Source organism: Lycorma delicatula, chromosome 7 (assembly GCF_047948215.1).
Source record: "Lycorma delicatula isolate Av1 chromosome 7, ASM4794821v1, whole genome shotgun sequence".
NCBI classification, from domain to species: Eukaryota; Metazoa; Arthropoda; class Insecta; order Hemiptera; family Fulgoridae; genus Lycorma; species Lycorma delicatula.
In genome coordinates this window covers 144,079,356-144,092,336 of record NC_134461.1, presented here as the reverse complement: position 1 = coordinate 144,092,336, position 12,981 = coordinate 144,079,356, and the positions used below count along the sequence as shown (strand labels likewise).

The following is a 12,981-nucleotide window of genomic DNA, read 5'->3' as shown; positions in this document are numbered from 1 at the left end:
ATGTGGTTCATACTGCAGTTGAGGAAAGAGCCATAGTTGTGGCATAGCTTAGGATTTCCTAGGCTATGTACAGAAGATTCTCTTACACGTTCAACATTGTCTTTGGACACACTCGGTCATCCTATACTCTTAAACTTACAAATATAACCAGTGGTTTCAAACTGCTTATACCATCTATGAATATTATTGTGACTCGGCAGATCACAACAGAACTTCAAACGCAACGCATGTTGAACAGTAATTACAAATTCACACTTCGCAAAGTGCATAAAACAGAACACTTTATGTTGGGGGGACGGACCCCATCTTTGCTACTATCACTTTCAAGTGAAAGGTACAGGAAACAGTTTATGGGTTTTAGCACAGCTAAAACTATTTGAGCTGCTCTTTCACTTCATGTATAATTAATCAATGTACTTGAAACTTGTAAAATATTACACAGTTTTAAAACCCTGATATTCATTTTGTAACACCCACGGTGTTTCAAGATGAAAACCAGGTGATGGATGAAGATATTGTGGATGAATGAATAAGAGAGAAAAATGGAAACAGAAAAAGAAAAATGTATAAAACTGAGATGAGGCCTCAATGATGTATATAGCTCAGAAACGTGGGTGATTAAAAAATTAAAAAAGTTAAGAAGATGGAGATAACAGAAATGAGAATGCTAATATTAAATCAGCAGAGTAATGAGTAATGGCAAGGTACAAAATAAATGTGCAGAAAGCTGGAACTTGATCAACAATGTTAAGTGAGATAAACAATGTTAGTGAGATAGTATGAGCATGTGAAGTAAAGGAATGATTCAGATGATAGAAGTGGAGGGGGTAAGAAAAAGAGGAAGACTGAAGGTAAAAAGTTAAAGTACCAGAGGCCTTTTAGGGCAGGTTTTGGAGACGTAAGAATCCCAGGATAGAGAGAAATAACAAAAATGAGAATATCAACCCTACATGACAAAGAATAAGATAGTAATAATGAAGATCTAAATGGAAAGAGAAAAAACTTTGTAGTAGGATAAAACACTTACTGTATTTATTTGCATAATTCAAGCATCTCAATTTTTTAACAATATATTTTTTTAATTATTCAAAAGTAAAGTATATTTTCAAGTAATTATCATTTTCTCACTGATTATTACATTTTAGTTTCATTATAGACCTATGTAGGAATCGTTTTCTTGTAAAATCATGCACTTACTTTCAGATAAAAATGTTGTGTCAAAAAAGTGTATGAAATATGCAAGTAAATACAGTAATGTACAGGAACAAGCTTTAAGTTATTTATAAACAGAATTTCTAAGTGATAAATTGAGAAAATTAACTTACTAACCAACTACAAATAATCAGCACAGTTTTTAACATTTTAAAAATATTATCAAATTTCTTTAATATTTTTCAATGTTAAAAGAACCTTCCTACAGAAAAATGTAACAAATTTAATATTTTCTAATTACTGAGTATTTACTACTTCACTAATATAAAAGCTTGAAATTTTTCTCTTTAATTAACAGCAGTAGTTATGAATGATAGAGAAAATAATTTTAAAAATTAACAATGTAAATTCATTTAATAATATAATTTTCTTACATTACATGATTAAGAATTTACTATTTACAAGAAAACATTCTATAAAAAAAATACCCAATTCCACCTGTGATGAGTAATAACTACATTAAAATAACAATCAATCACAAAAAACTGATCCAAATACATTGTACATTATACCTGTGACCTTGAGGTGTTCTACATCTATCTAACAAGCCAAGTACACTATTATGTCTTTGATGAGCAGGTGTACCAGGAGCAGGTAGTAAATTAAGTGCACTAACAGCTGCAGCATCCAAATAAACAAAATGTGCTTGATCAAGAGTATTCATTGTAAATTGTGAAAAATTATCCTGATCTGAACATAACTGCAAAAAAAAAGTATCATTAATTATTAATAAACTCTTTTTTCTATATAAAATATGATGTATGTATGTATCTATTTTAATCAGTTTGAGTACCTCACAGTCATCAGCCAGGCCTTGGTCAGGATGCCACCGATGTAAATGCCTTGGCAGATATTTGCATCAGTTTGTGTACCTATTTGATTGGTCCAATGTTATCATTAGCTGCTAAACAGTCTAGCAATATTATAAAAATTATTTTGCTAACAGTTATAAGGCAGTGGCCAATTATCTTACTCATCAAAGGCAAATAATACTAAATAACAATACTCAAATCAAAAATAAAAATAAACTACAGAAATAATTTCATTAAGATGATATAAGATCATATTTTAAACAACAGTCCAATAAATAATTTAAAAAAACATACATAATTCAAAGCCCCATTTTACAGATTCTACTTACCAATTATGAAAAATGTTTTGATATGATGAATGTATAGCTTCTTTGGGATATTTTATAATACTTAAGGTATTATAAAGTTACAAATTTAAAATCAGAAACAAACAGCATGAAACACAAGCAAACTAATCAAATCATATGATAAGGGTTCTTTAACACCTTTTCTTGGAGGGAAGTTAAGCCGGTGGAATCTGTATGGAAATTTATGATTATTAATCCCATCTGGAGGGTGAAGTATTGGAAATTTGTGGCATATGAAAAACTGCTATTATTATTATTGACATTTTATAGAGATGAAGTGATTCATGATTGGTAGAAGAATCTTACGAATTAATCTATTAATGACATCCTGAAGTAACCTTACAATATGAACAAATTATCGTAGTCTCTTCAGATTTCTGTCTCTTCTCTTCTGAAACTGCAGTTTCAACATAATTTTTGTAGTGAGTACGGGAGGGAGTCTCCTTGTAGGCATACAATTTACTCTTGCAACCGAACCTTCATTGAGATAGATTGTTCTGTTAAACATATAAAATCAACAGGATGACCATGCATCTCTGAAGCTGCTGTGGAACAACTCTGAGAAAGATTTACACGTAGTCCAAAGAAATCAACCTGACATGAGTCAGATGAGACTGGCATTCTACAGACAACTGATTGGCAGGTATTTCATAAACTGCATTTGAAGCCATTCAAACTAGCCATGGTTCAACACATTACAGAAGACAACAAAGTTGTTCGATTGCAGTTTTGTGTGGAAATGATGGATAGAATTGCAGACAACATTACATTTTTAGACAATGTATTTTTTTGTGATGAGTCAAGATTTAACATCAGTGGCAAAGTGAACACCCATAAAACTGCCGAATATGGTGCAGCGAAAACCCTTATGAAACTTGCAGGACGTTCGTGATAGCCCAAAGCCAATGTTTTTTTGTGTTCTAAGTAAACAAAGACTGTACTGCCTGTTCTTCTTCCAGGAGGCAACCGTAAGTGGCATCATTTATCTGGACATGCTTCAAAATTTTCTATTCCTCAGTTAGACGATGAATACCAAGATGAATGCCATTACTATTAGCAAGATAGGGCACCACCTCACTACCGTCTAGAAGTTTGAGATTTCATTGGATTGAGAGGTCAGTGGATTGGTTGTAAAGGTCCAATTGCATAGCCTCTTTGCTTCCCAGATTTGACCCCGCTAGATTTTTTATTGTGGGGTTTATGTACCATCTTTGTCTTTTGATCTTGTTGAACTAAGACTTTGAATTAACGCCACAGCTGCAGAGGTAATACCTAACTTGCTGGCTGCAGTCTGGATTGAAATCTACTTCAGGTGGGATGTATGTCACATACATATGAAAACATCAAACCAAACTGAATGTTAGGTTACTATGAAATGAGACCTCAACCAAATTTTACAGTTTACTCAATAAATTTTTATATGATTTTAAAATTATGAAGTCCTTTTTGAATTGCCCTGTATAACTTTAACATTAACCATCACTATAATTAAAAAAAAAACCTATAAAAATAAAACAATATTATTTATTGAAATAAATAAGTAGCCTTTTCATGCGTTTTATATATACACTGCAAATAGAGGTGCAAGCATAAAAGACTCCTATAACAGAAAAAAGCTCAAAAAACTTATTTAGATTTGAATAAATAGCTTATTATTGATTTTAGAAATTTAAATAGTTCATAAATCATCCCCCAAGATACTGCCAGTTGAATATGATAGCTTGAATCTACTACACAATGCCAGAGTGCTTCAAAACAGATAAAATAATTCTTAATTTTTTAGAACACACACACACACACACACACACACACACACACACTTGTGTACACTGTAGTAACTTTATTTCTTGTTTGTTGAAACATTTTATTTACACTATTACAAACCAGTAGGCATATAAAGGCATTTTATTCACACTATACAGATTAAAAAAACAAATTACTACAATTTCATTTTTTACTGATAATGATAACATTACTACCATGAAATCATAACTATAATAATATAAAAAAATCAATATTATTTCAATAAGGTTTTAAAAAATCTTTCTCTAAGTGACACAACAAAAAAATAGAAATTTATTTTGTCCACAAGTCAGTCAGGTCAACAAAAAGAATCCCAAAATCTGATAAAATATACAATAAAAGAACTACTAAATAACATATAATGCATACTACTCTTACCAATCATTATTATTAAACTATCACACTATATTAAAACTCTACAATTAATACTCATTTACACAACACTAACCTAACTAACTAACCTCTAAATATCGTATAACAGCAGCAAGCCCACACACAGCAACAGTTAAATTCATTTGTGGTAATGTATTAGAACTCTGTTGCTGTCCATCTTTGAATAATATTAATCTATTTAAATCTTGCACTAAACCATCTTTTGAGAAGTCTGATTTTTTACATAATGTAACAAGAATTCCAGCACGTTCAATTATCTATAAATAAATATAATAAAGCATAACTCAAGTAACATAATAATTTAAAAAAATACAAGAAATCTTAAATTACTACTATCATCAGTAACATAAATAATCCATTAAAAAAAAAGTTTAAATTCTCCCATCAGATGGAAACTTCAGAAAATGAGATTCATACATATTTCATTCCTTACTTCAGTTAAATTTGGTCACAAATCATACATACAATTATTAAATGTTTAGCATTAATCTACAATAACTAAAATAACAAAATATATACATTTATAGCATTTTTAAAAGAAATCTATAAAATAATTACTTGTTTGACATGATCTATGTCAGGATTTGTCTCAGAAGAAAGTAAAACTTCTTTTGGGCCAAGTTGAACAATCATTGCTTCTAAATTACTAAAGTGGTCATCATCAGGATACTCACAAAGGGAAAATGTGTGGGTGGTAGTATCAACAGCAGCCATGCCAACAATCTGAAAAAAGAATAGGTGTAAAATAAATATTAGTACAATAATCATTGGTAAGAATAAAAATAGCAGACATCGATCTTAAGTAATGAATTCAGTTGAAATCCAAATAAAAAACATATTTACTACAAATAAAAGATATTTTCTGGTTCTATACAATAAACATCCTAAATGTAAAAAAATCCCTTTCGGCACACCAGAAGAAGGAGGTAGATTTCACTGGTGCTAAGTATAGGATAAAAACGATTTCCAACCTAAAGTTAAGAAAAACTTCAAATCAAGTGAAAAGAGTTTCATATGACAAGCCCCATCTTACAATTCCAGCATCACTTTGTACATACCTTGACATAAGGGTTGGTCATATCAAAAATTGTTTCAGACAAAAGTTTTTGGTAATGTTTAGAAGACTAACAGACACTTTAAACTGATTTGATACTGTGCCTATTAAGGAAGGTATGATTTAAAGTAAAAAAAATCATACACATTTTTTCCACCCCCTGGGCCAATGGTTGGTGACATCAAAAAACTTTACACAGACAAGTTTTAGGCCCTCATCCAAAGAACTGTAGGAACTTTAAACGAATTCAATATTTTACTTAGTAAGAAAATTATAGTGATATTTTGTTTTTTCAAATAAGCTCCCCCCATTTCCACCCCCATGGTCCAATTTTGCCCATTAACAAACTCAACAGAGATTTTGGATCGTTATATTTTATGTATCAATTTGAATGTGATTGATGCAAAATTACGGCAGTCATTGTGACCACAAGAAAGTGAAATATAAATGTACATATAAACTTTTGAACTGACAGTGGTTTTGGGGTCTAGGGAATGTGAAACGTGAAGATTTGTCAACATTTTCAGGAAGTCTAATCATGGTAACTATTACAATAGGTAGCTTTCTTATGAAATCTACCTAAAAATATATATACAGCTAAGATCCATAGAGTAGCAGTACATCTCCATCACTCTGATTAACTGAGATATACAACACCTAATAAGGACTAGAAAGACTTTGAGCAAGACAAAAGTTAGAGGTTGTCGTCAGATCCACACATCTATCAATAAATAATATGTTATCCAGGTAAAATGTTTAGATAGAATGAATGTTTTACACACTACGAAACAAACAATAGCAACCCAGTTTCAATGGTGTAGAGAAAGTTTTTCACATTTAACTAATGTGATTAAAGTAACTCTTGGATATTCCTAGGCTGATTAAGACAATTTAGAACTAGCAATTCCAAAAAGAGAATGTGCATTAAAACTAATACTGAAATTTTGGTGAACATAATAGTTCATAAAAAAAAGGTGTACATAAAACTAAGAAAGCAAACCAATACAAAAACAAAAGACTAAACAGCACAATCTGACCAATCACAAGTCAAAGTACTAACATATAACATATAACAAAGTAAAGAAGTAAAACTATGAAACTTCTTAGAAATTGTACAAACAGAATAAAAGAAAATTTTCCAGACACCATACTGACTTGTGGCAGTGTAAGAAATTAGCATTTCATTTATAATATTACTTCATAAAACAAAAACAGTATATTTTTTTAAAATGCTACCACTGGTAGGTGCAGGTGCAAATAAAAGAATAAAATTATTATTTATATGGATAAATTTAAATTTATATATATAAACTCCTATAAATTAAACATACTACACTTAAATGGTTGAAGTTTACTGAAATTACTGCAACATAATAAACAAAATATATATTTTAAAAATACCAGCAAATCAAAAAAAACAACCACAGACCCAGCTTTTGTTTAGCCAATAATTTATATGAAAAACTCTATTTAAAATATTCTGAAAAATATGCTTAAAAAATTGACAAAAATGTAGGCCAGTTACTCCACATACAATTAAACCTTTATGTCAGAAATTCCTTGCAACAAATCTTCCTTTGCGTGGTAAAATTTTTAATAATACACCATAATTATCTCTCTATAAAAAAACTAAAACCAAAAACATCAATATAACAAAATATTGAACTTTTGTTTAATAAGAAATATATAAACATAATATCATGCCATTTAATGATTTTAAAATCACAGTCCTAAAATTTATTTAGTGTAATTTCTGTTATTTTGACTTTCCAGCAGAATGTCTGGCAAACTTAGTTATTAGGCTAATATAGAAAATATGCACAAACCTTATTCTTTGTATCACCGCCCAACTTGATACCAATAACAGCACAACCTTCCACTTGGTCTGCATTTGTAAATAATAAATCTTCAAACTGATTCAGATTTCCTGGAGAACCCTAAAATATAAAAAAAAAACTTTTTCATGTGAAATTCAAGTAATAGTTGATTGAATCTGAAATAGAGATGTATTTCATAAATATTGTTGGTTATTCATCTTACTAAAAACATCAGTAGGAAAATCAGTACTGGTGGTGTCATTTCTTGGCTTTTAAAAGTTGCTTTCTTTATTTTGGATATAAACATAAGTTAGTAGTAATATATGTCATTTTAATGCTAATATATTAAACTTATGTTTAATAACAAATATACACAGATTTTAGAAATGATTTCAGATTCAAACTTAGGAAATACAACAAAAGAGATATAAAATTTGTAAATAATAGATTACTTACTCAAAATTTCAGAATATCCGACTATGTAAAAAAATAAGTTATACAATACGAAAAAGAGTACTGAAGCAGTAAATTAATAGGACCAACACCCTTGGTCCTAATATCTAACAGTTTTTTTTTCTAACTTTCTAACAGGATAACTTTATTTCAAGCATATGTTGTTGCAAAAAAATTAATATTTTTATATGTATAGAAATCCTTACTGTTGTCTAATGTGGTTAATAAAACTGAAATGTATTCTAAATACAATGCGATTTTCTTTATCAATTATCACATATTTTTACAAATAATTAAATAGATACAAAACCAAAAAAAAAAATATGTTAATGTAACACATTAATAACATAAAATTAGAATCTAAAAAAATACCTTATATTCAAGAACCCAAGACTGATTAGTTTTAGTTCCTTTATTGACATAGATTTCAACTCTGTACCTTTTCACAAGAAGTAAATCCCTTATAAATGATTCAAATTGAGATTTATTTAGAACAATGTATTCTACAATTCCACTACCTGAAATCAGTACAATAAATGATGAATATTAATATAAAATTACTATGACTGCATATTAAGTATTAGAACTTTCTAGAAAATAAAAATTTTTAAATAAATTTTAGTTGTCATTGTAGTACAATGGGCAAATTAACTTTTTTCTTTATTAATATGGGTTGAATTATATATCAAAAGCTAAAGAAACATCATCCATCAAAATAAAAACAAAAAATAAACAGATGGTTTACTGATTACAATTCTCATGTAATAAAAGTTTACAAATCTACGACTCAAAATATAGGGATTTGAATAAACAGTAATAATTAAAAATCTGTGATAGTAAGACACATCAGCAGTAGTGCCATTTTAAAGGTATTAACTAGTCTGCTCATACACTTATGATTTTGCAAAAATGGTCGCTGGCGTCTCATTTATTAACAACTCCAACTTTTGCTCTATCATCAAACTGAGTCCATTAACAATTATAAACTATACAACTGTTAAACATAAATAGCATGAAATAAAGAAGGCTGACTTGTCTGGGCTGCATCTGCATCAGTCTGATGTTTGATTATATGTACATTTGATGCTTGGATTTGATTGATTGCTTGTGTTTGGTGGTACCTTTTAATTTTATTACAATATCATTTTGGAATCTTTTTATTTATGAAAGATAACAATAAATTCAAATTATAATACAAATAAAGTAAATGTTGAAGTTACAAGATTGAATCATACAGGCTGTAATTACAAATTGTTATGAAAATAGAAGATCATTTTATTCCAGTATTTCTTATTTGATAATTAAAGGTACTCTTAATGTCAACTGATTGATCATCAGTAATAAAGATCATGAATTAATAAATCATCAATATAGTATCTTCTAACATACGGAATTTTTTCAAAACCTAGAATAAGAAAGTATTGAGAAACTTAAAAACTCATTACATTGAAGCTTTTTTAAAAATAACAGCAAAGCAGATAGTATATGCAAATGATCTAGATTTAAAAGATGGTTAGTAAAGCTACATCTAATTTAAGATACTTAATCACAGAACAAACGTTTTTAAATGCTAGAAAAAGTATGTAACAAGTAACAAAAGACATTAAAGAAACAAAGCTGAACAAATCTGAAAATGCAAGAAAAAATAATAAACAAAATTAAATTCATATGAAAGAAGTAAAAAATATTAATTTTTATTTAATTATTTACACAGCAACAACAGGCTTACACCTGCTTACAGTTACAGATTAATGATAATGAATTTGTAGCATGCAAAAAATGCCATGCCTGACCAGGATTTGAACCCAGGATCTCAAGATGAAAGGCCAAGATACTACCGCTCCACCACGAAAATTGGCAAGATATGGCAAATACGAAAGGAGAATAAATGGAATTTTCTTTTTTTTATAAAGATTACTACCAGTTATACATATAACTCAACTTCATTTTAATTTTAAATCCATGACTAACCTTCCATTACTCTCAGGGAGACTAATGTCCTCAATTTTTGTGTGCTACGTTGAAAATTTCAACAGATTCATTAGTATACATCAGTTTTTTGGAACACAGAGCACTATTATATACAGACCAAAAAATCTGCGTAAATGCATCTGCTTGTTTGGATGTTAGGTTAAAACAGAATACCTGGAATCTGTAGTATTCTTTTATCTATGTTTTTATTGAAGTTTGAAATAGTTTTAGGTGTAAATTCCAAATAACTTCATAAAACAGATTAGTAATAAAAAATTAAATAGTGAGGATATGAATTTTAACTGACATTTTTCAGAGTAACATTTTGAGCCGCTGACTAAAACAGATTTTCTAATAGATATGTTTCTCCCAAGAAAAATTTTGAAAAAATTACTACTTTATTTTGGTAATTTAGTTCTAAAACTGGGTAAGAAATTTTAAAACTAAAGCTTAGATTAGCTGTTATCTTGAGTATTACACACTAAATTATACAGTTATTTTTCAATACAGTCTCCTTGCTTTCCAATGCACAAGCACCATCTTTCGAGTGGCTTCCATATTCTTTCAGAAAAAAATGTCTGAGGCTGCTGAAACTCTTGAACAGTTTCAATGACTTCTTCATTGGAACAAAACTTATTACCCCCTAGAGCTTCTTCTAAGGCTTCAAACATACGGAAATTGGAGGGTGTGAGGTCCAAACCATAGGAGGAAGTTTGTAGAATAAACCACTTTAATTCAAGGTTTACTCCCATCGTATTTGCATGACACAAGTTTTTTGGTTATGGAGATGAAGGATGTTGCCATTGCATCAATGTACTTTTGCTTCCTTGGGAATAAAATAGTGTACCCAAGTTATTTCAATAGCGGCAATAAGACTGTAAAAATTCATTGCTTTTTCTTCATATTGTGCTAACAATGTGTGAGCCACCTGCAGGTATCTGCTTGTGTTCATCCATTAGGCATTTGTGGAATCGAACATGTGCATACTTTCTGATTATTAAGCCGATTTTTTTATACAACTATCCACTTAGCTGACACTGATAGTGGATGTAGAAGCAATATTGTGCACTGTAATTTGATAATTTTGAATAAGTGTTAATTCTGTCAGCCATTTCTTGTTGTTGTTTTCAGAAAGTGAGCGTGATTCATTCTCTATATGTTCTTGACTGTCTTTAAAACATTTACTCTGTTTATAGATGCTTATGTTAGTCAATGTTTCCTCACCAAACCGTCTTAAGTCTTTCACAAATTTCTGATGGTTTAATATTTTCTTTTGTAAGAAAGATTATAATAATATATTGTTCCCTGCACATTTTGATTTATACTTCTTTTTCATTCATACTTGCAAACAAGTAGCATATCACAGTTGGGTGTTATATGCTATTTGTTTGCATATGACTGAATGACTGGAATAAGTTAATGCTTTTTTTTCCACCCTTTAGACATGTTACCAACTTCAGCTTTTGTGTTTTTTTATTTGGCCCCGAATTTAAATTATAATTCAAATTTTAACACTCCTCGTAAAAGAAAATTTCAATCAATCACAAATTTCATAAGTAAGCAATTGACCTAAGTTTTCATATTATGGGCTATTATATAATACAAATAGTGTGCATGTAAATAACTGCCAAGTGAACATAATTTTCAAGTTAATTATAATCGAATAAAAAACTAAAATTAAAGATGTTTACTTCAATAACTTTCTTTTGTTCATTTCAATTTGTGCAAATTATCTAAAAATGTTTATGCTCCATTTATTATTTATGTGGGATTATTTTAACAAGACATGGCAAATAATATGATTGAAATTTTATTAATGTCTAGTATTAAATAACTTGAAATGTTTATCAGTGTGCCACTCCCTTTAGAAGAAAAATAAATGTTTGACACACTTACTTGCTCAGGATACACTATAAAAAAAATTATTTGATAAAAAATTAAATCTGCTCCCCTTTTAGTAAATTTTTTTTTATGTTACTTTCTTAGGATGAAGTTCAGCAAATATTTTGGGCACAGGTTTTTGTGATTTACATGTTATAAATTAATTTTAGTTTGCAAAACTTTTAGATTTCAGGAGCAAGAACAAAAATAAAATGTGAAGAATTACAAAAATAATTGTTTGAATTTTGAAGGAGGGGTCCCTTACAGATAACAAAGAAATGAACAGTACCTGGAGAAACAAGTAGTAGTTCAGGCTGTACTTAGTAATCTTAACTACAAAATTATGTAATATACTGTCTATCAATCATTTAAAATTATCCTCACACAAAATCTATTAATTCCACACATTTAAACCAACCATAAGGCAAAAATAAATTAATATTTAAGAAGGGTTAATTTATTCAAAATTAATAAAATTTTATCAAACTTTTGAGAATCTGCTGTTTTCTGAAAACATATAAAAATTATTATAATTTTACTTCTAGAGTATATGAAACTATCTAGTACCAAAAGTAAAAGAAGAATAAACTAATACTTTACATGAATTTTAAAAATTATTTAAATAGAAAAAGAAAATACAACAAATAATATCAGGTTGACACTAACTTGTTTCTGAAGTTTTGACAAATGATAAAGTTTTAAAAACTTCTCTGGCAGCAAACCTAGCATCATCACCATGAACTGTGTAAAAATCTACTCTATTGAAAACCCTAATAGTAGTTGAAGGTTTCTGTAAAAAAATACCAATAAAAAATAATTAATTACAAACAAACAAATATAAAAAAAACACACTGATGTTATTTATATACGTGTAAATTACATACTGGTAACAGGAAACTGAATTTGATGTAAATTATGTTGATATTTTTAAATAGATTAGTTTAGTAAATAAAGAGAAAGCTTGCAAAATCCAACAGATTAATAACAAAGGAAATAAATAGATATAATACTACATGTGAGTGTGTGACACATACGCACATAGAGAAAGAGAGTATTTATAAAATTTGAAAAATGTAATATTGATGTTAAAGACCAGTTCAAAAGAATCCAATGTTATGTTTTTCTTGGAAAGCCACGAGTAAAGAGGTGAAGCTCAGTACAGACAGTTAATCCTGTGCAGATTTTTTTTCTAGACTTGTTAATATCATTCAGTGCACTGTAATCTTGACAATGATATA

The 12,981-nt window shown here is 29.1% G+C and overlaps 1 protein-coding gene across 1 annotated transcript in view; it reads right to left on the bottom strand.

Moving 5' to 3' along the window:
• Positions 1–12,981, bottom strand: part of spel1 (DNA mismatch repair protein spel1) — a 46,509-nt gene that overhangs the window by 31,448 nt on the left and 2,080 nt on the right. Inside the window, exons 3-8 of the mRNA XM_075370827.1 lie at positions 12,410–12,533; positions 8,264–8,409; positions 7,448–7,558; positions 5,126–5,290; positions 4,636–4,824; positions 1,725–1,912 (exon numbers count right to left, since the gene is read on the bottom strand). Coding sequence (XP_075226942.1) covers positions 1,725–1,912; positions 4,636–4,824; positions 5,126–5,290; positions 7,448–7,558; positions 8,264–8,409; positions 12,410–12,533 — 923 coding nt within the window. The remainder of the gene's footprint in view (positions 1–1,724; positions 1,913–4,635; positions 4,825–5,125; positions 5,291–7,447; positions 7,559–8,263; positions 8,410–12,409; positions 12,534–12,981) is intronic.